The sequence below is a fragment of the Falco cherrug genome, chromosome 2 (assembly GCF_023634085.1).
Source record: "Falco cherrug isolate bFalChe1 chromosome 2, bFalChe1.pri, whole genome shotgun sequence".
Taxonomy (NCBI): domain Eukaryota; kingdom Metazoa; phylum Chordata; class Aves; order Falconiformes; family Falconidae; genus Falco; species Falco cherrug.
Window position 1 is genome coordinate 115,031,846 of NC_073698.1, and position 25,295 is coordinate 115,057,140.

The 25,295-nt window shown below is 40.1% G+C and overlaps 1 protein-coding gene across 1 annotated transcript in view; it reads right to left on the reverse strand.

Moving 5' to 3' along the window:
• Nucleotides 1-25,295, reverse strand: part of CRYBG3 (crystallin beta-gamma domain containing 3) — a 95,450-nt gene that overhangs the window by 61,834 nt on the left and 8,321 nt on the right. The window contains exons 2-3 of the mRNA XM_055703268.1: nt 18,374-18,452; nt 5,736-6,172 (exon numbers count right to left, since the gene is read on the reverse strand). Coding sequence (XP_055559243.1) covers nt 5,736-6,172; nt 18,374-18,452 — 516 coding nt within the window. The remainder of the gene's footprint in view (nt 1-5,735; nt 6,173-18,373; nt 18,453-25,295) is intronic.

The following is a 25,295-nucleotide window of genomic DNA, read 5'->3' on the forward strand; positions in this document are numbered from 1 at the left end:
GTATCAAAACCACAATACACAATCCATCAGACAAATTAAGAGCTGTTCTGTATCACCACAAGCCTGCATTTGACCAGTAACACAAAGGTGAATGACAAGCTCTGAAACAGACATGTTAACCAGAACTATGTAGACCTAAAGGGTTCTATCAGATGTGTTTCTAACAGAGCAAAATAAAAGGGCAGGATTTTTGACAGCACTAAGATGGGAAACACTATGCAATTAGATGTATAGCAACAGGTTTACTAGATGACAAAATACATTAAAAAAAAAAAAAAAAACAACTCCTCACAAAACCCCATAATGTGTAACACAGTAGAACTGTAAATGGTCTGAAATTTGTCTCTCCTCAAGGCTACCTCCCTTTTCGAGTAGGGTGTGAAGTGTAAAAGCACAGTTTTGAGCATTTGCTTTTGATCCTATGTGGAACTGGATTCTTTCTCACTTCCAAGTCCACAAGGTTCATAAAAGAAGGTAGAGATCAGGACCTTAAACATTTTGTTGAATCGGGGTATTAGCATCTTAACCAGCGGTCAGGATTTTATAATCCAAACATTTAGAGTGGGTATAACTTTGATTTTCATCTCGTCAACCACGGGTTTCCTGCTGAACTTCAGAACAAGCCGTGCAGTTTCACAAGTACTATTGTTTTGCACACCACTACATGCAACATCCACTTATTGTTACTGGATGTTATAAAAATAAAAAAAAACTACTAGAAAATAGGCAAATGGCAAGCAGTCAATAGAACAGATCTGGCTCATTACTCTCGTTACTCTTCCCCTCCCCCCCGGGGAAAAAAGAAGAAAAACGAACATAAATTATCAGGGTTGTGTTCTCAGTCACCTATAGAGTACTGCCTATTACCACGACTGGTATTCCTCAGAAGATGACCAGTATGTACCGCAGGAAGTCCATTCTCAGGAATCTTAAGTGAAACAGCCTCAATTCCGAAGCCAAATCATTGCTTGTCAGTGAAAGGCAATATATGTGTAACTGAAAGAACGTTGCGTTATAGGAATGAAAGATAGTGGAGGCAAACCCATGTTTATTTCTGTCACTTTATGAAACCTTGATCTCCCTCCTGTAGACTTTTAGCAGCAAGAAATTAGATTAAGTGCATCCCCACTGTTCCACAGCTTTATTTTTAAGGCTTATTTAATCAGGTAAAGGTTGGTTTTTAACATCATTAAGAAGGAATGCAAAGGTTAAAACTAAACATGAACCTTTCACTTTTGTACTTACTCCTCTGCCACTATGGACTACTCTATACAAAAGTTGTCATCTTACTTAAGAGACTTTTTTACGCTTAGCAGCAAATACCTTACTTTGCATTTTTCTTTTCCACTCATAGCTGAATAAGCTTTACTGTAAGACTATATTTTACTGACCTCATCCTTAACTTTTTGTAGAACACTGCAAGCCCAATTCTTTGCTTCACTTCTCAATGGTAAGGAAATCTTAACTATCCCAGACAAATGGAAGGCTAAGGGATGCAGTATCCGGAGACTTGGACAATGCAACTCTCCTCACCCATCTTCAGGGCTGCAATTACCATGTTACTGTCTGCAGTAACTGTTGTCTAGAGGCTTTGCCGGATTTGTCATGGTTTTGTCCTGCGTGCTTCTCCTTTACCACTTGCCACTGTCTGGATTAAAGGAGCAGAAGCCGTTAAGGTATAGTTACCTGTGAGCCAACCAGTCAGGGTGACGGAGGAATAACATGACATACACATTTTGTCCCTCACAAACACGTACTCCACAGACTGAGCTCATGAATTCCACTTTCCTTGGCTCAGGGCCTGGAAATTTGAGTCTTTACCAAGTGCCAGGCCTCCCACTGAGGGCAAGATTAACCTCAGCCTACAGGTCAGAGCAGTCTGATTTCCTTGTATTTTGCAAAATATTGCTTTAAGGAGATGAGGTTAATGAAGTTGTCTGGGTAGAGGCATCTGAACCCATTTGGTGGATATTACAGTTCTGAAAGATTGTTTTTTGTGGGTTTTTGTTTTCTGGGTTTTTTTAAACAACTCTCATGGGGATTACGCAATCTAACAACTGTTCTCTTATCACTGCAACCTCCTCCCTAACCACAGATAACCTCCAATTTAATATCTGAGGGTAGTTTAGAATTAACAAATTCATTTAAATGTTCCTCATGACAAAGGGAACAGTGGTAAAATTAATAATGCGGTGGTCTTAAGGATTTGTAAAGCCCACAGCTGCAATTTGCTTCTACATTAAATGCTAAAATTGCAGTTTAACATAACCATCAATGGAATCAATAGTAATCAATAGTACCTTTGAATTTATATGGATCACTAGCACATCAAGAGATTCACAAAAGATCACCATTCCTTACCTTCATGGTACCCATGGACCTTCCTGTTCCTTTGTGCTACAACTTCCCCCCATCGTTATTCATGTGTTTTTAGCACCCACCTTCAATGACTTCTTAATAATTTCTACAAAACTATCTGGCAAGCTGTCAGCAATCGGGAGCACTTTTACAGTTTAACTATGCTAAATGAATACCAGTTAGTTAATATTTAGTAAAGTAGCTAGCTAGTACTGAAAAGAAAAAATCTGCTCTACGTTTTTTAAACTTATAAACTAAAAGAGAACAAACCCAGCATAATCCCTTCCATAACAGAAAAAAGAGGTATCCTCAAGTCAAGCTTTTGAAAAGGTAAACAGTGCAAACCTCTGCTTCCACATTTCCATCTCCATTTCTCTTTACTAATTGCTTCAAAACACAGTTCACATTGTGTGGTCAGGCAGAGAAAAACACACACGAAAGTTACACAGATTGTCTAACTTGTTTGTATCCTGAGCCAAAAAGGGCAAAATGTACACAGTACCTTTGAGAATGAGCTTAAAAGGAAAACGACTGGTTTAACGTTTGCCTGATTTTACAACAGCTACAACACCCCCCCCCCCCCCCCGGCCCGATTTTCTTCCATTTAAAAAAGTAATTTTCCACTGGAAAACTTCAATCTGCATACTGACTGACTTACCCCTACCTCCAAACTAGCAACACACATTTTCATATGCTTGCCTGACCATGAGACAGGTAAATTATACTGAAAAAAATCTACACTGATTTGCACAGGTTATCTAACGACATGGGACAATTGTCAAGATATGGTCAACTGAAAATGCCACCTCCAACTCTGATTTCAAGGAAACTAAAGTAACTCAAAAATACTTGCACAGAGCAAGGAGGTCACTTCAGTGAGTTAATAACCACACCTTCTGAACTTTATAAGCTTTTATTAATGCCAAGCTTACTAATCAATGTTGTTCTGAAGAAGGATTTCCAACAAGCAAGTGAAGACTGGGACCATCTGGACCCTCTAAACTGTGCATACAGACTGCTCAGCACCTTACCAGTTTACTGCTCAAGGGGGCAGCAAAAAAATACCATGACTTTCTGCCACTTCCACCGCTGCTATTCACAGGCCTGCAGGCGTCAATAAAACAGGAAAATCAAAACAAGGCTCATGCATACATTTTGAAAAGCCAGCAGAAGTCAGAGGTTTCTACCTGGAAGGAAAGACGTGCATCAGCTCCTTATTGCATTGGGTGTGTGTGGGGGGGATGGAGAGAGGGAGAGAGACTGACTTTGCAAGGGGCTGGCCATGGCTGCCTCTCATCTACTTAGTGCAGGCTCCGATGGCCATGTTTAGTGTTTATTTCACCACATTCTGGGGGCCTGCAGCAAATCTCCGAGATTCCTATTTGTCTGAACAGGCAGGAGACACCCAAGGTAAGTTAGAGGAGCACAGCATCTAAGAGGACTGACTTTGCTGGCGAAGACAATAAGAAAAAGACAACTGCCCGGAGGACAGACTGCCACTGCAAAGTGAAGGATACAACCAGTAGCTGTGGATAGCTGAAGTACAGCCGAAAGCATGCTGAGAGACAATATGGAAGAAACCACATGGAACAAAGTAAAAAGTGAAAAAGATCTATTAATGCCTACTGTCTTTTTTCTCTTTGAGGCACGGAGTGACTTTTCTTGTGTGTCTGCACAGCCCCTGGCACAACGGCACGCGATTTACCTGCAGGTTTCCAGATTATACTACTGAAACAGCAAATCGCAGCAAGAGACATGCAGCAAGCCAGCCTGTCCAAGGCTTTAAGGAATACGTGGTTTGTTCAGGAATTAAGACTCAACAATGTAACGCTCCTAGGCCTCTCCAGATAACAACTGAGGGAAGAAGAACTTTTCTTCTAGATCAACCGATACGGTGGTGCTGGGCTGCAACACGCAGCTTGGAAAAAGCTTCAGTCAGATGTGTGTGACTACGGTAAGATTCTGTAATAAAAACCAGGCGACCACATCACACCCCAAACCAGAATACAACTATTATTATTATTAATTACAAGCAGTACTGTATTTTGGTAGTGGAACTACAGTCTTAAGTTCACCTGAATAGGTATCACATCCCCTATTCATATCCTGATCGGCCGTTACATTTATAATATAAAGGCCAATGACAGATGCCTCAAATCGCAAGTCTACTGAATAATAAATGAGGACACAGTACCGGAGACATCCCCAGTATGGAAGCGAAATTCATTAGGCAGCTGCTTTGGGAATCTCTGACCTCCTATATGCAGATGAAACACTTCACATGCCACAAATAAATATACTCAGCGCAACTCAAATTTATAACTTCAAAGGAAAAAAAAAAAAAAAAAAGAAAGGTGTTTTTTCTCCGTACATCCACTCATTCTGCAATACAAGTACGAGCATGGTGACAGACTTACTGGTTACCCCAAATGATTATTTTTGGCTTAAATTTGAAAAAAAATATCCTGGGCAGTATTGAAAATCTGAGTAAACATCACTTACGAATTCATTGCCTGTGGACAAGTCCATATTCTACACAACTATCAAAAACTGGACAGGTACCACATGCATACGTACACACCTAACTCCAAACTCACACTGTACTGCCCCACATATAATCAAATAGTCAACACAACAGCCACAGATGTTTATGGCATACTATTACCTACGTTTATGCCACAGTCAGAAAGATTTTGTAACATACAGTGTGGACCACAGCCAATGTTTTTGCTTTTCTACTCTCAAGCTCACATTCGTGCCCTTGGCACCATTTTTTTGGAAATATTACAAAACTGTTAAGGATGTTCCACATTCAGGCTAACAGTGTGTTTTATGTAACATTACAAGAAAACCCCAAAGAACAAGGGGAAACAAAACACAGAAGCAAAAAATCACCAGGTCAAATAAACCAGAAAAGATAGTTTAAAAATGAGGAAACCTTACTTGCAGAAGTAAAACCACTGAACTAGTGAGATACAAAAAAGATAAATACTCAAACCTTTATTTAGCCCACAATATGGACAGAAGTAAGCTCTTCTCACTTTTTTTTTTTTTTCAGTAGATCCACAATACTGAATGTATTTCTAAATGCCACATCTTTAACCTCTATCACTTAGATGGATCTACACTGGATCTATCCATGGTCAAGAGACTTCTAGAAAGCCTTCTTTAAAGTTTTATTTTGTTGCAGTCAATCTCCTCATTTATTTAAGATAGTTGCTACTATAGTTTTGCATGAAATCAAGTCAGGGACACTCCAACCATCCTTACAAATGACAGTCATTTGTCACACAGTCAGCAGAACTTAGACAAGGTAGTCCTGTGTGCACACACATGCACCAACATCAACATATTTAATACTAAATTATAAAACTTACTTTTGTGCATCGGCAGATCGTTTCCAGCCTCCCTGCAGATCCTGTGAGATATCTTTCCTGATACTATTTAAGATGGCATCATCTTTATTTACAGAATCTTCTTTTATTCTAGCTGTAGAACAGATAGGCTCCTCAATTTTCAGATGCTTTGGCTGCACGTTCTCCGGAAGGGTATTTGCGTTCTGTAAATCCTTTTCACATCTGTTGGGTTCATCTTGAAAGGTAGAAGGTTTAGATTCCACCAAAGAAGATTTTGTTGCAATATTAAATAAGCTTCCAAGAAAATGAAAAAAGCCTTCTCGGGGTTGCTTGTCTTTATCTGATGTTTTGATTCCAGGAGTCAAACTAGGAAGGCTGTTAGCCTTTTTCAGCTCCTCCTGGATTTCAGACTTGCTAAGCTCTTCTGTGGAATGATTCTTCTCTTCATTTTGACAAACCTAAGACAAATACAAGAAGCACATAAAGGAGATGTTTCCTGTCATTTTCCCACATTCCCAAATTCCTTAATTTTAGTTTGCTCCTATGCAATATATTCCTTTGAGGAGATTTGTTGTTTAAAGGTCCATTTCAAGATCAAAGCCCTGGGCTCTCTTCTCCTGTTTTTTGTACTAAAGAGGTACCTATTCTACAAAAAAACAAAAGGACTACATAGGCTAGAAGACTTACAAAACAGCTGCTGTGGAAGTGAAGTACAGAAAGACAAATGGAGAACAATTCCTTCAACTGACAGAAAAAAAAAATCAAGGAAGAAGCAAGGGGCAATTTTTCATCCTTTAGACTCTGATCTGCTCAAAAAGCACAACTTCACAAGCAAACTTCTACGCACTTGGAAGATGAACAGTTTTCAGCTTGAAAATATACACAAGAACACCACAGCAAAACACAAATGTACCATAGCCTTAAACATGGGGTAGCCTGCCATTGTAAAAAGAACAGGAGAATCAAGAACAGAATTTGGATAAAATAAACTCTAATCACAACCCAGAGACTAATCCCTACCCGCTATGCTTAGCAACCCCACGTTGCACCCTTTGGCCAGCCTTCCTTCAACTCTACAGCCAATTAACTGCACAACTCTATTTCCAAATCTATTTGTAGCTTCACACAGCTCCATAGTCTACCATGCTCAAACTGCACAGTCTTCCATACAGCCAAAGTCCTACACACCACCACCCCTGCACCCAGGACCTTCTGAACTGGCCATCAGCTAACTGAAAGTAATTAGTACTAAGGCAGAGCTTCACTTCATTTAAACCACCTGTTCATTTCTTCCCTCAACTCTGCTGAGCACCTACCCCCGGGGCAACAAAAGCTCTGGTCCTCACCAGTTTATGCCCTTGAATTTCCTCCGTGTCAGCTTCCCTTGCAGACCCAAGAACCTCTGCCCAAGCCCATGCTACTTCTACCATGACCATCTGCCCCAAAGGATGATGCAACTTCACCGGTAGGCTTCACAAACACCGCATGTAATGCCATTTTCAGCTTCACAATCTGAAAATGCTTTTTCCCTGGCCTAAAATGTGCTGGGGAGCACCTCTCACCCATCCCCACCCTTCACAGCGGGTGCCATATGCTGCTGCTGCCTATTTTATCTTTACGGTACAATCCTTGCAATTTCAATCTCTGATTCAACCCAGTTTATTTAAACAGAATAAAGTTACCCCAGGTTTTCTTAGACGAAATCTATTCTGCTCAACAGGATTGGGAAAGGAGAACATGAACAAAAGGTCCTAGGCAAATTTAAGTTGTGTCAACAGTATCTTTGGATAAGAGTAATTATTTAAAATTGGATAACACCTACCCATCCAATCTATGCAGAGAGCTACTATTTTCATTAGGTCACTAATCCTATTTCAACTTTAAGACATACTTGTTCAAGTAAACTAAAATAAACAAGTAGGCTTATTTGAATATTCCATCTAGTATCATGTTAACGATGAAAAAAGCGTTTTAATGAACAAAGTTTAATCCTTGGGAAACAGCAATTTCTTAAAAACTTGCGAGTTATGCCTAGTGATACTGGAGCAGTGGGTCTTTGATCTTTAAGCAATATTTTTTCACCTTTTTCATACAAAGAATAGATGCAATTGCTTAGTATTAAGTGATCAGATATATGTGTTGAAAATTGAATTGTTTATGTGAGGACAGAAGTTGAATGGCACTAATTTGTTCTTGAGAAATCCATACAAACTTCTATTTTCTTCACACTGGCAAGACACAAACAACCACACCAAAGTAGACTTTCAAAAGTGGGCTGAGTCAAACTCCAGCTTTTTTGGTCCCACCTGGTTCCCCACATACTGCACTAATCAGTAGCTGATGCATCCCAAAGGGATGTAGTCATCCCTGCAGTATTCAGGTATTTACTACTTTACAAGTCAACTCTACCCAAACCCACCACTGGAAATGAAGACAACAGCGCAGCTCACAGAGGTTCCGCAGTGCTGGCTGCTATCTTCAGTACGAGGCAAACTGCGTAAAGTAACATGCAAACCTAAGATGAATCTCTGGTACAATTAACTTTACCTCATGGGAACTAAATACTTTGCATAACAAAAACCAAAACACACACAAGAAAAAAATTCATTTCCAAAATTTGGTAATACATGAATGAATGAGTCACCATAGTCAACTTCAAAGTTCTAGCGTCGTAGCTTCTTCCTTCACTTTGAAAAATACCTCCGCATTCTTCAATACCAGGCAGAGTTTCTCCCTTGTTTTGTGATTCATATCATTCACACACATCTGTCAGTTAAAGTATCTCGGTGCAGGAAGTGCACACTTCATATTATTTTCTCTGCAGATATAACTATTATGGACTACAAACATTTATATTAATTACTACAGTATCTATGAAGTTAACAGCTAAATGCATTAACTATAAAATAAAATATTACATTTGAAACTTGTCAACAGTTCAGTATTATGTGTTTTTGTTGGTTGTTTGTTGGGTTTTTTTAAAGTCATTTGTATTCAGGAACTACTGGGTTTTTTTCCTATTAGGAACTGAGACTTCAAATATGGCTAAATCTCTACATGTGAAACTCTTCCCCTAGCAGCTCCGAGACATAACGCTTGTAAAGACTGTGCTGCTTATTTGTGAGCATAATTTATGCCTTGCATGAAAAGCTGTTTTGTAGTCTCTGTTTCCAGAAACAGAAATCTATTTAGACTTCCCTCCCTCTTTAATCTTCGTTTCCTTACTTAACTTCTGGTAAATCAAAAGAACAGGAAGTTTTAATATGAAAGGGTCCTTCCATACCTTTAACCGTAAATAGTGTCTTGCATAAAAAAAAGCCCTGGAGAACATTTACACTGTGCTTACTTGAAGATAGACACGGATATTAAGTCCCAACACAGAAACTATGCAAATCCTTCTTTCTTGCCTTCAATACAATCGATCCTACTCTCCATATATGCTCCCTCCTGCTCCACTTTGCCTTTGCTATGAAAGACAGCACGAGCTATTGCTGCTTCATCATTTGCCCAAAGAATCTCAGTTCGAAGTCTGAACCACTGTTTAGGCATTATACAAACGAAACCGTTCCTGCTACAGATTTTGAAGTGTGTGTTTGAAGATAATGCCACATTCAAGTTATTGGGACAAAAGCACATGATCTGTAAAGCCAGTAAGCCTTTAACACGGCAGGAGCCTGCAGGCCCTAGCACCTGACAAACACAGCCAAACAGCGATTCCATGAGGCAGTGTCACGGTAACTTTCACTTATTTCTCGTATCTCTCTCCAAGCTCAGCTCTGACAGAAGCCCTGAGAAAATACTCAGGGGAAAAAAAAGACAAGGGTGTAGGGTATAGGCAAAGTAATCCTTTCCCTGGTATATCCCACCAGTTTTTGAGTCAGGGCCTTCAGCTGACCTCGACAGAGCAGTTCCATCTGTGTGGCGAACAAGCTTGAGCAGTTTGATATTCACACCACTGGAAAAATACCAGTGACTCTCCTATTCATGTCATCAGTTAAAATAATCATCTTCTAGTGTCACAGCAGTCTGAACAGTTTCTCAGGCTTATCGCACAAACAGTAGTTTCTGGATTAAAACCTACCTGCCAGATCCCCTTTGAGATACTTGCTGATGCAAGGGAAAATGTCTTCCTGCCATAGTGTTGTCTTTCTGCTCCTTTTCTATACTGTTATCAGCCTTCCCCTTGACTCTTTCTCTACTCTCCATGAGCTTGTCCACCTCCTTGTGACATGCTCCAAAAAAGCTTTAATTAGCTTTTATTCCTTTACCAACTTGTTACTTAAAGTTTCACTGGGCAAGCCCTGGGTAACCTGGCCTGACCTTATAGCTGCGCCTGCCTTAAGTGGGAAGCTGGGCTAGATGACATCCTGGCATTCCTTCAACCTGAATTATCTTATGGTCCTGTGACCTCACATGCAACCAGAGCCAGTGCAGAGGGGAAGCTCGGCAGAGCGTGAAACAAGATTATGACTTAAATCAGGTGACTGAAGAGACTGCAGCAATAACCGAAGCTGTACCTACCGTGCAGTCAGATAGCGTGGTCCCACCTTGCTGAAGCAACCACTGCAGAGAAGCCTGGCAGCTCGGACTCAGAACATAAGCCCGTGATGTCATGTCTCAAGTGTGATTCTTATCTGAGCTAATTTATTCCATGGTAGATTAGGTATGCTTTCCAAGCTGTAATCCACCCCTGACTGTAGCACAGACATACGCCCAAAGCCTAAGTGCACCTAGGCAGTCAGGCACAGGGGTTGCTGCCAGCGTGAACAGCCGCCCTGAAGGGCAGAGAGCAGCTCCAGCGGTGCAACAAGCACCTGGAAGAGGGATTGCTTTGCCAGGTTTGCCTCACCTCCCTACCAGCTGGGAACAGCCACCCCGGTAGCCACCGTCTCTCGGCAGTCGGGTGGCAAAAGTTCAAATTGCCAGAGGTTCTCATTTGGCAGGGGTTATGTCTGTCTGCCAAGGATACAGTCTCTTTTATTGCCCTAACAAGTGAATGAAATGAAAACGTTAACAGCACTAAAACAAAGATCTCTGTGAACACAGAATTAGCTTCCAGCCACAACAGCCAGACATTTCGAATTTCACTCCCCACGAATACAGGCTCATCACAAAGCAGAAACTCTAGATAGCTGCATGGAGACCTCTCACAGACCGCCTGTCCTGCCGCACTGGGAGCTGCTGATGGAGACATTCTGCATATCGTGCAGATATACTCCTGCACTTGAACCACCCCATCCCACCTGCACCTGTGAGAGAGGATGGCCAGTCATCAGGATTTTAGGATCATCAGTGATTCACCCCAGGGACCTCCAACAAACCATTTAACCACAACATCCCAATTTATTCATCTGAGAAACAGTCAGAGCACTACTCCAGAATTTCTGTTTGCTAGCAAGCAGAAATAGTTTAAGAGCTTCAGATTAAAGTGTTGGGTGCACAAAGTAGCACATTTAGGCATTGCTCCCTCTAATACTGGAAAATTAACCATGTTCCTAGCCTTGACTGTGACCTTTCAACATAGCTAAGATGGTTGCATTTCATTTAACAATTATGAGCATCCCATTTAATTTGAACAGTGATACAGTATGTAAACATTGTATGCTAAACAAAATCCACGCTGAAATAGCTCCAGTTGCTGGCAGACTAGCACATCCTCACAATGAATCACTACTGTATGTTCTTCAGGAGATTTCCCTTCTCTGGGAAGCTAAAGCATCTTTGGTGTGATCGCCCACTTGTTTGCAATGAGTGGGACACGCTGAGGTACAGTCAATCCACACACAAAATAAGCTTTTTTTTTTTTTTCCCAGCTACTGTGAGGAAAAGAAGTTGGGCATTCCCAACCAACAGGAGGCAATGCATACAGAAACCCAATTAAAAAGAACCAGACATAGTGAGACATAGATTAGGAACAAGACTCGTTTAAGAAAACTGTCATAATATTAAAAAAAAAATAATCAGGAAACATGTACTATCAGAATGTGAAATACAGAATAAGCACAGAACTCCTAAAAGTCCACTGTTGCTAGAGTCCATGAGAAAAATGGATTTAAAAAAACATGCAAAGTGGGGTTTTCCTATTTATGCCAGTAATTAGAGTGGGGATGGAGATGATGCAAGGGAGCTCCACCATTGTCAAAAACTGTTTAGTCTTAACTAAAAAACACCTTTTAAACAATCACAAAAAAGCAAAACCCCAAAGATTAATAAAGACAGCCTTCAGGCTTTGGGGGGATTTAAGTTAAAGGTGAGTTCTCGATCTCTACAAGCAATCTGTGCTTTGAACCTCTGAATATTTTGGCTTTTTTATACTGTGATGTTTTCCTTCCACATCCTCCTTTCCCTGCGTGTTTTGACATGAAAAAAATCAGGTCATGACAACCCCGGAAGACAAGAGTAACTAGAAAACTAAGGAAATCATGGCATCTTCATAATCGGGCTAAAAGCTAAACAGGAATGGACTTTTAGTTAAACTGTACCAGTTTTGCATTTTTAAAAATAAACCTCTTTAAATTCAATTACTATTTAACATTTACCATTTGGAAAGACAACTGCCTCCGTTGAAAGTTCAGCATTGTGACTTTAAAAATTTGTTTATCCCATTTGAATTCTTGAAACACCAAGGAGTCCTTAATGTAAATTTAGTTTGTCAGATGAGTAAAGAAAAGATGAAACAAACACTCTCTGAAACTCTGTAATGGTCTCCTAAAACCAGAGGAAGCATCCAGACTCGCCTTCCCTGAGCAAAGAAAAAACCCCGAAGTGGTAAAGGTGAACACTTCAAATGAAAAGGTAGAGGAAAAAGGAGGTACAATATGAAGTAAAGTTTCTGTTAGGTCACCTTTACAGGGAATTGTAAAGAACTGTAAACTCAGTGAAAGCCTCTAGAATGGCAGTTCACTTTATGATTTAAAAAATTCTGTTTACACCATTTGCAGAGTTTAAATTTTCTCCCTTCTGAATTTTCTCCTGAAATTACTGTAAAGCTGTGATTGAAGGTTAAGAATTGTACTCATTTCTTAGCATGTAACCATTGCCTTATTACTACAAGGTCTAGCATGGAGCCAGAGACAACAGAATTTAATTGTCGATCTTATTTCTGTTCTTTCCTCTAAATTCTCCCAGTATTACACTTCTATTGCCTTCTAGTGAAAATGATTTCACAAAAGTGAAATAATTTTAATCCTCTTTTACTCAATTATTCCCTGATATTTGAAAACAGATTAAAAAAATAAAGGTGAAATTCACCTTTCCAATGCAGAAGGTGTGCACAAGCAGGCAATACACTGAGAATGGGGTCAGACAGTGCAATTTCCACCCATACTTACATCCTACTGGCAGCCTACAGCACCTGGCACCAGCTTCTGCTTCTCATCTGCTGTCTCAGCAGTTTCCTGTGCCTGACTGAGCAAGGTTTAACCCCCTCCCCCCCCTTTTTCCCCCCACCCATTCAGAAGTGAAGTTTCCTGCTCAAGACCCTTTCTTTGAAGAACTGAAGTAGTAGAGAGTTCTATTTCAGGCTCATCCTTTCTAAAAATCTTCAGTATGATAAAGGAATTTACCAAGATTTTAGATAGGATGATCTTGAAATATCTTCCTGAACACATACAGCTGATAACACCATTAATTCAACAAAGCATCCTGGGAAACCAGGAGGTACTATGTACGCCTATGAAATTCCATTTCAACAAGAGTCTACATCATTGTCAAAGAGAAAAAGATCTGCTTTCAGGTTCCACAAGGGAAATCCTGGTCATGCAAACTCTAAAACCATTCTGGTTTTGCTTTTCACTTGTGGTCAGCAACAATCTTTAAAGGTAACTCTCAGATTTTCCAAAAATTCATGATTGCCAGCAATAGGCCACCTCCCTTGACTCCCAAAAGACAAAGAATCCGTCTCTCTGATTTCTAATTACTGGGTCTAAGACACAGGCATTCAGCAGGCATCCACACACAGGCTGAGCAGACATTACTTTGGTAATGTTCATATGAAGTAAGACAACATAAAATAAAACAATGACAATATAAACCCCCCCATGCTATATGGAAATGTATGTGGGTAACCAAGCCACTGGGCTTAATTTTGATTTCTAACTTTGTGTAGAACTTGAAACTAATTATAAAGTCAGAATTAGGGACATTCAGTAAGAATAGCTATATATATTCAGCAAGTTTGTGGCATTTTTTTTTAAAAAAAAACCTTACGTGAGCTCACACACCAGATGAAAAATGATGTGACAGAGAATTACAGAGCAAATTAGGCTGAAAGGAATGTGGCTGGGGAGTTCATGTAGTCTAATCTCCTGCTCAAAGCAGCTCCAGTTAGAGCAGGGCTTCACCCAGCTGTGTTTTGAGTATTTCCAAGGATGAAGATTCTGCAACATCTTTGGGCAACATGTTCCAATATCTGACCACGCTTTTTTTAAAGGGGGGAAAAGGAAAAGAAAAAAAGAACAAAAAAAAAAATATCTTACAGGTGACTAGAATTTCTCATGTTCCAACTCGCGCCCGTTGCCTCTTCTCCTATTTGCTGCAACTCCAAAAAGAATCTGTCTCCATCTTATCACATAAATTGCAGACCTTGCCATCAAATTTTAATATGTCTCCTGTTTAAATACAACCATCTTTATGTTACCTTGAAATTAATGTGGGAAAGCAGGGCTACAGAATAATCACATCTCCATCTCCACAGTATACAAGAGTACTTGTCAGAGGACAATTAGCAACAGGTTTAATTTGTAGTAAGGAAGCTTTAGATGGGATGTTAAGAAAAAGACTTTGTAATTACAAGGTTTATGAAAGCAGTAGAACAGTTGTCTGCTGAAGTTGCTGAGATCTTGGAGATCTCCATCCCTGGAGGTCTTTGAAAACAAGTTAGACAAACTTCTATCAGGTAGATAAAGGGATCTCACCTCGGGGCAGCGCAGTGGGCTAGATAATGCTCACAGTACTTTCTGCTCCTATGTTTTCTATGAAGGTTGATACTGCCTCTAGTTAACCCAGGTGACTAGTGCCCAGGCTTGAGCCTACGGGTCAAATTATTAAATATTTAATGCTATTGAAATACTGAAGTCTAAATTACACATTTGGTATATCATATATGCATCTACTTCTTCAAACTTCTGCATTTGCCTGACAGAGCTCACATAGTAGTTCCTGTGCTGAGATGCTTAAGAATTTCTTCCTAATCAGTTATGGGATAATGTGGTATTTCCTCCATGCACCGCTACAGGAAGGATATCTGGGGATGATCAGCAGGCAAGTGAGTTTGCCCACACTGTCATGGCAAAGACTTCAGATGGATGAAAGCCTCGGACAGGGCAAGCCTGGGACCTAAGCCATCCACTACTACTGCAACTAACCCAAGCACCTCTCACTGCTGCAACTACATGGTAATACAGGCAGGAGCCAGGTTAGACTTGCAGCACAAGCACATCCAACAAGATGTTGCATAATTTCTTCGAAACTGTATTAACATGACATTCTCCGGCACATGGCTTGCTACAGTAGCAGTGTTAGCTTATTTGGTAGCTGTTCCACACGATCCAACTAACAGTGGGCCAACCAGTTATAAACCTCTGTTTTAAGGGCATTATCAAAAGCAAAAGTATGTGAAACTTTTGCAGGAAGCACTGTTGCAATATTCCTTTTAAAAACAAAGTCCCTGTAGCGCTAAATGTGAGGTTAATGATATACTAGCACAACCTGGACACTATGTAATGCAGATACTTAGAACACTAAGCATGAAGTTCAAGAACTGTTTACATCCACACAATCATCTGTTCAACAATCACATCACTCAAATGGAGTGTTTACTCAGAAAGAGCTCTAATTCAAAGAAACAAGCAAAACAGAAGCTGTAAATAATACCGGGGGATGACTGTGTATTCTGGCAATGAATTAATAGACCTGGCAAACATATTTCAGTAATACTTTCTCAAAAGTGATCAAGTGATGATTGATAGTCACCTTTGCACAGAAAATTCAGGCTTTGTATTTGCATAAGATGAGTATTAAAATATTGTCTCCTTCCCCACTGAGCTAAAGACCTCATTGCAGGGAAAAAAATAGCTAGGGTGAATTACAGAACTGGTAACCGAAGTGCTCTGAAGAGCCAAAGAGCTACCGTAGCTCAGCATGTCAGCTATAATTTAGCTGTCCGACCACTGCTGCTGAATCGGACTTACAGCTGCCCCAGCCTCCTGCTGAGACAGTCAATGAATATACAAAATCACAGCACGTAAGTCTATCAGAAACATGATAACTCACTAACTTGGTGACACACACAGTACGGCTTCAACTTTTGGTCACCATCCACCTGAAATGACAAGGTAGAAGCACAGTGCAGAGACATGGGCATGTACAGGAACCTGCCTGAACCCGATCCATGTAAGTACACAGATTTAGACATTCCTCACAAAGTACATTTTCCGTAACAACAAAACATTTTTTTTCAGCCCATAGTAACCTTGATGAGTCAGTGAATTGAACTGGAATGTCTTTCAATATCATACATTATCCCTTTCATATGAAAATCTCAGATGTCTCCAACTGTTCAGCTGCATTCGAGTGATCTTTGTACAAGACAGTTTATTTTGGCCAAGGTCAGGCACCAGGCACTGGGGTGTTATCAGAATCCAAGTGTGTATTGTAGGGAGCAGTGGAGGTGGAAACTGAAATATTTTCTTCACAAAAAAAAAAAAAAAAAAAAAGGGGAACACACACCAGCAAGCAGTAGAAAATAAATTACTTTCTCCACCTCCCTGTATTCAGTTTTTACTATCTAGTTGTAATTTCAGTGCACACAAGATGTAAAACTATAGTTCTAAAAGTACTCATTACTATGCATATGAAACTGTTCAAGTGTATCTGAAGGTTTTTGATCAGCTTAAGAAAGAGGGAAGTCAGTCAGACAGGAAGCCCTCAGTACAGTTGAACAGCCAGCACATTCTGGTAATGTGAAAACCGCACCTTTCTTCTAAAGCCTATACAAACACCCAGTGTTATTTCAAAGGTAATGTAATGTACACTGTAACGCTTTAGACTTCTAAACATAGGTTAAAGACCATATAAGTAAATAAAAAGTTATGGCAAGACAAAGAAAACAGGCCAGACATTTGGAACAAAATTTCACAGCATTAATATTGGCACCAACTTTTAGTGCAGTATTACAGAAGCACAGTTTCCGAGTAGAAGACTTTACTGCAACAAATCTAGATTCAGTGAGAAAGATTCTGAATTTGGGCTTTTTTAAATTAGAAAGTAAATGAGATTTAGTTTTTGGCAAGAAAGAAACACTCTTAGGTAATTCAAACCTGATATGCTCCCTTTGCTCCAAGTATGCACCCTGCTTGAGACCTAGCCTTCTTCATGCTTCCTTTTAAGCAATTCCTGGTGTTGGAGTCCTGTGCACGTATGCTAAATGTACAGGAGGCCATTCAGTGGCATCTTCCAGGAGCTCAGAACTGACAGAGCTGGCTTGAATCCACAGGGCTTCTGAACAAACATCATCGCACTGTTACTCACCTTGATGCAGATAAACTACATTCAACATGGAATTGTTCTTGAGCTAATAACCCTGCCGGACCAAACTGGGTCTTTGCAGAGGCAACTGCCGTGTCTCCTCACCTTTGGCAAAGCCTAAACAAATGGTCCCCAGATAGTGAAGACGCAACTACACAGAGACTATAGGCCACAAAGGAAGCAGATTGCTTCCTTCTCCATATACCATTAGTGCTCAATAAATGCAATACAGGATAGAAATATCAGATTCAGTGTTTGAAAAGCCTACTGCATCTCCAAGTAAATCTGGCAGACTAATCTAGCACTTTTGGGTAAGTAGCCAAGTACTATCTGCACTAAAATAAAATGACTAGGAAAAGTGCTAAAAAGAAAAAAAAACAACAAAACCAAACAAGCTAAAGTACTTAGTGAATGAACTGCTCCAATGGCTCTGTGCAGGGCATGATGTGACAGCAGCAAAGACGGCTGTTATCACCAGGCCCTGTCCTCAACATAATCATTTATGATATTTGACTAAATCTAAAGACAACTTTATAGGCAACCACCACTTTTTGTCAAGTGACATAGGAGAAAGTCCTGTGCGCAGAGAAGCATGTCCTTTTTTTTTTTTTTTTTTCCTCTCCAGTAAAATGCTTACAGAGATGCTTACAATGCTTACATGCTTACAAGCACGGATAACACTGGTGAAAAACAGCCAACATGCATATGACTGTCAACAGGAAGATCTTAACAGTGTTTTGGCTGGCAACCAGTGGACCTTCAGGCAGGCAAAGACTTGCTAGTTAGATCTTCATAAATGATACAGAAATGGTGCTTTAGAGGAATGCCTGAAACCATTGCTAGATAAAAATTTTAGCTTCCTTCTTCACTGGCTAACTGCATGTAGAATTAGCACTAGACTCCCACTTCCTTAATGTAAGTAAAGATGTGAATTTTAAGAATACAAAAGTAGACAGTTTTTCTGTCCTCTGCATGTGTGTAAGTACCCTGGTATAATGGATTAACCCATAATATGGCAACCAGGTGCTGCATTACAGTGCAGGAATACATCCAACATCACAACACTAGCAAGTAGTCACAAGCACAGGTGGTAGGCTTTAGCTCAATTAAATATTAGTAAATAAAAACCGTACCTTCAAAAGTGCAGGCTGAGTTGTGCTTTCCTTTTGGTTGCTCTTTAAATTTATGGCTTCACTTCCTTTGTTTTCAGAACTGAAAAACAAAGATATTTTATCATACTGAGGACTTGCATTATTCAAATCTACCTGACAGTCAACACAGTATCATTCAATTTAAACACCAGAGCATTAACTGAAAAGGACAGATGAACTTATTTTCCAAACCATAGCCCATATTCTGCACATATTGTAATGGAAAAAGCTATGCCCCAAAAAGCTGAAGATGAAGCAAAATGCCTGTTTCATTTCATATAGAGGTTTTCAAACTCAAGCGTTCAGAAATGCTACACAGCATTTCAGCTCTTCCAGCTGAAAAAACCCAAGCTTTCCATGCAGTGTATGTATTATTTTCTGCTGGAAAAATGATACTATAGTTGATCAATCATTTCTACAGCAGCATTTGTTGCCACAGCTCTATCTGGCACACCTGGCAGTTAGAGGGTACTCCCAGTCCTTATACTGAGGACTGTGATTGAGTGGAACATACTCAGGGCAGATGGAATCATCACAAAATGCAGCTACTACATGAAACAGATCATTACCAAACACACCTAATGGGGCTTTGCAGGCAAATTCAGAAGAAATTTTAGAAAGGGACAACAGGCATATTGTTATTACCAAGGCAAAATCGGCTGTTCCATTTTAAAAGTCAGAAGCCCAAAGTCACATATGTCCTTATTGCCAGTTTACCTTAGTCAAATTTCCTTCAGAGCCCATCTTTGGAATGAAGGGAACCATCTTCCCTGCCCCCCTCCCCTCCCCCCAGCCATCTTAAAATGATCCTTGAGCAAAGCCCAGCAGAGAACATTTTTAATCAAAACCATTACGCTACACGCAACTTAAAAGCAAAAATGTATGAAAGAAAACATTAGAGGATGTTAACAACAGACATCACTTCTTGCATTGCATATCACAAGCTGAAGAAAAATAACCTTACACCAATATATCAAAGTTGTCAGTATTGCAATGAAGTCATTATCACTTCAAAAACCCTTCTTCATCAATTAGAAATCTAGCTTTACTACTCATAAGTGCACAAACCCTTATTTCCGAACTTGTATGAAGAGGTGAATTGAAAGCTGCTTAAATGAAAATAAAAAATATTTACATTTTCATGAAATTCTCCTAGGGTCTGGAGAAAGGATTTACACGTACCAGTACTCCTGCCACTACTGACTGTTAACCACAGGTAAGCACGTCTGTGTAAGGCTTTGGAAAAGAAAGGTTTTCTTCCCATTGTGGATTAGACATCTGAATTAAATATACTTTGATACACATGCGAAATACAAAAGACAGTCTGACTAAATGTTAGTTTCCCTCTCAGCTGCTCACAGACAACATTCCCTGAACAAAAACGAGAACAGAACTGTCCCACAATTAAGTTTTTTCAAGATCTTTCAGATCTTTTCAGATACATCAAAAGAAAAGCGCCTTCCTCTCTTCTATAGATCCTCCTAAAGTTGAAAACCATGTACTTTCAGATCACCTCAGGTAATCGTTCATAATGCATTCATAAACACAAAGATGCTTTTTCAGGGACAGCATCAGAGGCAAGTCTGGGCTGTTCTTTGCCTCTGCATTAAGACAGAGCAGATGAATTAATATTCTATCCTATTAATTTCTTCTGCTGTTAATGCGTGTCATGAAGGAGATGTCACAATCCACAATCACTACTGAGCAAGCTGGTACACCAATAAAAGGGCTTCTCAGCACACAGCCTATTTCTCCCTCATAGTTTTTTCTTTAAAAAAACCCATCCTTCTCAAATCTGCATAGCTTTTCCTGATGCTGATACACTTGACATGAACAGGAACTCCCTGTACTTCAGAGCAGAATAATACGCTTGATTTCCACCACACGGTCTTCCTGGCTTCAGGATATCACTCTTTACGGAACTGGTCTGCAGACCACAAATTCGATCCTTGCTTTTGTTAAGTATTGCCAGCACAGATCACCAGTGCCCTATTCTTTTATCACTTTGTTTTGCTCATATTCTTCCCTTCACATCATGTTTTTTCCCCAAACTTTTTTCACTTTCCTACTTCTTTGTATTTGAAATATATGCCTGCATTACTTTCTTCTAGCTAGCCAGGCTTGGACAGATTGCTATAAATTCCATAGTGTACATACCAAAACTGAAAGAATGCAATTTTGCAGATAAGTATCTTAAAATCTACAAGTAAAAAAAAAAAAAAAAAAAAGTCTCAAAACTTTACTTTCCAGCACAAAATAAACCTAAACCTGGAAGCAATTCTTCACACCCTTTCATGGTTTATATTCTAGTGTTTCTACATTCCTTAACGTTTTGCTTTAAGGTGTAGTTCCTCAACATGCTGACTTTGTCAGCAGAACCAGCTTTAAAAATTTCCACTCCTTCCTTCTCAAACTCGGCTATCTCTTCCCCCACTTAACGCAGCCAAGCAGGGCTCCCAACAGGGCCATGGTCTTGGATACAATCGAGGAGGGAGCAGAAGTTTCCATCGGGAAAAATTCAGCCTGTGATGCAGCACACAGTGCAGTGATTTGCAGCAGCACAGAAGAAGGGGCAATGAATGCCACAGGGAGGGACAAGCAAGCATCACCACTGCAGCTCACTTCAGCACTGAAGCTGCTTTTTGTGCACCTCTGCCACCCTTAGCCAGCACCCAGATTTAAATGCATCTGACCAAAAACAAGTCTCGCACTGAATGAATGAAGTTTACAGCACAGAAGTTCGCTTTGCTGGAAACCGGCCTCTTGGATTATTTAGGATAAAACTGTTTTGTTTTTCTGGAGAGTCAAGATGATCTTATACAGCCTAAACACCACAGACAGTAGCTGGTGCCACACTCAGCACTTGGGATGGGAGAACATGTTCGTTGGGCTCAAATGGTGCGGCTTATCACTTCCCGCTACCAATCCCCTAAATTTTCAGGGCTTTTTCCCTTCTTGTCATTGCATCAATCACATTCACTAATTACAAATTTTGGAACACTACCGGTATCTTCCCCACAAATTCTCTGAAGAGGAAAATAAAATAGTAAAGTTCATAGACTCACACCCAACCCTACACCCCCGTTAAAAAAAAACATACACGGTGAAGCTAATGTAATTATGCCACACATTTTTATGTTGTAATGTAAGCCTGTGTTGTCCATATGAAGCTATATTCAGAGATGCAGTAAACACAATTATGGAGCTATGACATTCACGATTAGAATTAATTCTTGGGAAATATGCAAGACATTTAGTATTTATGCTATAAATTCTCCATTTTTCCTTCTATGTCCATGCTATACTATCATTAGTGGCTACATATTACACTTCCCAAAACCTATTCCAAGAGGGTGTTTATATATATATATATTTACTTTTTTTTCCCTACAGGACAACCTCTGCAACTAAGTACTGTTACAAAATGTTGACTTGGTAGCTACATATCACACCATCACATTCTTATGCCTTTACTAAGAACTGAAAACAACAGACTGGTAGCATATACACGCTCACTGTGAACTAGGGATTTCACCCCATCCCCTCACCTCTGAATCGGGCTGCATCTGTATTATTGAAGTTTGGCTCCACAGAGTTTCATCCTTGCCCTAAGCTTTTCCAGAGCGGTGCATTTCTGGAGTGCTTTGCCATGGCAGACACTGAGATGCTATCTCCAGTTCAGCACTCTAGAAGTCAGGTTTGTGTTTAACCACCCACGTGGCTTTGCTAGATCAGCCAGCCAGCTCTCAGGCAGCATTTCAGCACTTCCTAAATTGCAAAGATGAATCTCATCAGTCTTCCACTCTGTGCTTCACAAACTACTACTGTTACATTATATACCCAGCAACAGGACTCACCTAACCCCAGTTTTGAATCTACTTGTACTTGCTCTTAAGAGGTGAGAGAGCAAAGCATGATCCTAGGAAGACAGAAAACACCTTTGCCCTGCCAACTTGCTTCCATGGACTTCTAACTATACAGGCACTCAGCTACAAATTGTCACAACCACCCATTTACATATTTAGGCAGATATTGCTTTCATTTTATAGATTTTTCTTTTTTTAAAAAAGCATGGAAATACTAAAGAACACCTATAGTAATAAAGGCAGTGTCAAACTTAACACTAGAAACCCAGCCTCTCAACTACTTCTCAAACATGTAGTGTACGGCCTTTCTGCTGCTGTTTCTGCAGATATTCCCTTTTCTCTTACATACTAGTGTATCCAACATGGATGGGTTAATCTTCAGTGATGGTAAAGGGATCTCTTCTCAGCTGTCTTGCTGCTCTTCCCTACTGTCTTGCCAGCATGCCTAACCTGATTAGCATCACTCCTATTTTTAAATAATCAAGATTAAACTCAAGTTACAAAAGATTCTGTTCTGTATCTTCTGCACAAAGCTTTCTTTGTGTGATTTTCTAACACTTTCTGTCCCTCTGCTGCTGAAAATATGTTTTGACCTTTCTGTAATACCTGGACAGGTGGTCTCTGAGTGAGATGCAGATTTGTGGTCCAAGTTTTTTACCATTATGCTTATGCAGGAGAGGTTAGAGATTCTTACGGGGCAGACGAATGCTCGTATTCTGCATTGTTGCTCACAATTAAAAAGTAGACACATATAAATAGAAGTACTCAAACTCAGGTTAGCTAACATACATGAGGCATTGCAATCAAGCCAAAAATCAATTTAATGGAGCAAATTTAAGTACATGGTTTCCGAGATCTTTTCCAACCACCTCTAAAACAGAACGAGACAATTACAAACAATCACATCTTCAAAAGGCCCTCATGGCATCCCCGTATGGTGCGAGAAGTCTGCTTCCTCCATCCTTGTCCTTCAAAACAATCCCTCGGAACTTGCAAATTAAAAGCCCTTCCCCTTCTTCCTTTATTTAATCTACCCCACCCATGTTATGCACACAGCAGATTGTGAATATGTTGTGTTAGATTAAAAAAAAAAAAAAAGCTACAGGCAGCATGCAAGTGAAATAAAGCACAAACATGCAAGTTTTGATAAGCTTGACTAGAAGCAGAGCTCACCAAACTGAAAGTAACTGTTGTGACATTTTAGTTTTCTTTTACAAGGAGAAGGTATGGGCTGCTGATTGCTGTTTGGGAAGGGGGAAATTAATCAGCAGTCTCTTAAGGAACCAGGGACAGCTGTCTAAAGCTCAGCTCGGGCAGCACTGTGACAGCACTTCTGGGTGTTGAGCCTCCCTCCTTCCCCCACTGCTTAGAAGCAAAGTCTCTTCCAGTGCAGCAGCTCCAGCAGTTACTTCTCATGCAGTCCAGATGCTACCACACAGGATAGCGGTCTACCATTTTGCCATCTTTTTCTCTCTCTTCAGGGACAAATGACTCCTTGAAAAATCAAACCCTCTTTGCTACTGCACTAGGCTAGCATTATTTGCTTTTAACTGGTTTTCTCTTCACATTAACTCAAGAACCATTCAGCCATTTAATGTCATAACTCGTAGTGGTTAAGAGAATACGCAATGCCTCACCTGAAAGATGCTCCAGGGTGCCAGGAGGCAAGAGGCTTCTACATCTGGCTCTAGTGACATAATGCTAATAAACTAAGCATGACCTACACATACATCTATCTATCCAGGTTTCATGACATTACTTGTGACATCTCCTTCCCAATATTTTCTTAACAGTTTTGCTCAAGTTGATGTGTTTTTTGGGGATTGTTGACTGAATTCACTCTCTGCTGGAGTCCTCACTTAGGCTAACGTCATTTTTAAGTTTCCATTCTTCCCAGTTTCTTTATTTCAGCACATTCTGGGTGTAATGCCAGCTCATGACCCCTGCCTTTTACCTCTCTCTCAACAAAAGTAATGCTCCTCTGTGGGAAGTAACCCCTCATTTGGGTTTGATGTCATGACTTCTTTCCAATGTTACTTAGTGCCAACACACTGATACCTTCAGTACACTGATACCTTCCAGATATTTCAACAGGGGAATAGAGATTGTTAACAAGGATCTCATCACCTGGTACTTTAAAATCCACCTGTGCAAGAGCCTCCCTGAAGAACGAGTGGAAAACCATGAGTGTAATATGACTATCAAATATAGATGTGCAAGACCAAAAGCTCCATGAAGTTAGAGTGCATTACAGGGATTCTCAAACTACATCCACAGAGCAGTGGTAGTTATGCAACTTTTATTATACATCTGCCAAGAGCCATAGGTTAGCTAGTGTTGGTTTCTTCTCTGTTGTGGCTCCCAAGTGGTAATTAAAAAGATGACTACTGAAAATTCAGACCTTTTGAGTACTATTTTTCTATATATAGCAGTTACCCTACTCACCATACAGACCCTTATGGTCACTAAAGCTGGCCTCCTGCATCATCTAGATCACAAAATTTCACCAAGGGAGACCTGGGTCAAGCCTTTAACACCTAACCAAAAGATATAAGCTTTACCTAAACTCATCAAGAAATGGAAAAATCTATCACATTTGTAAATAAGATCTTTCCATGTAAACTACTACCAGATTCACTACTTAAAATCAGGCTTACTAGTCTGATTTCTCAAGCCTCATCTCTCAGCCACGGGATCAACCTAGATCTTATGTGGGACAGATTACAAAGGCCTTGGGTTCAAATAATCTCTTCAAGTCAAAGGTCTGCTATGACATGAAGCACTTGACTCTCATTCCATTTATATATCTTGCGGCAGAGTCATTCCTCAAACTGCAACCCTGTCATTTCAAAACCTTCTCTTAGACAAGCTAAATGCTATTAAGCTACTTAATTTTATCCTGTGAGGGAGGATTTCCAGACATCAAATTGTTCTGGAGCTCTTCTCAGAGCCCTTTTTGTTTGTCAGTATCTTTTTCATAATAAACCATGGACACCGCAACTAGACTCAGCACTCTAGTAACCAAGTTCATCCACAGA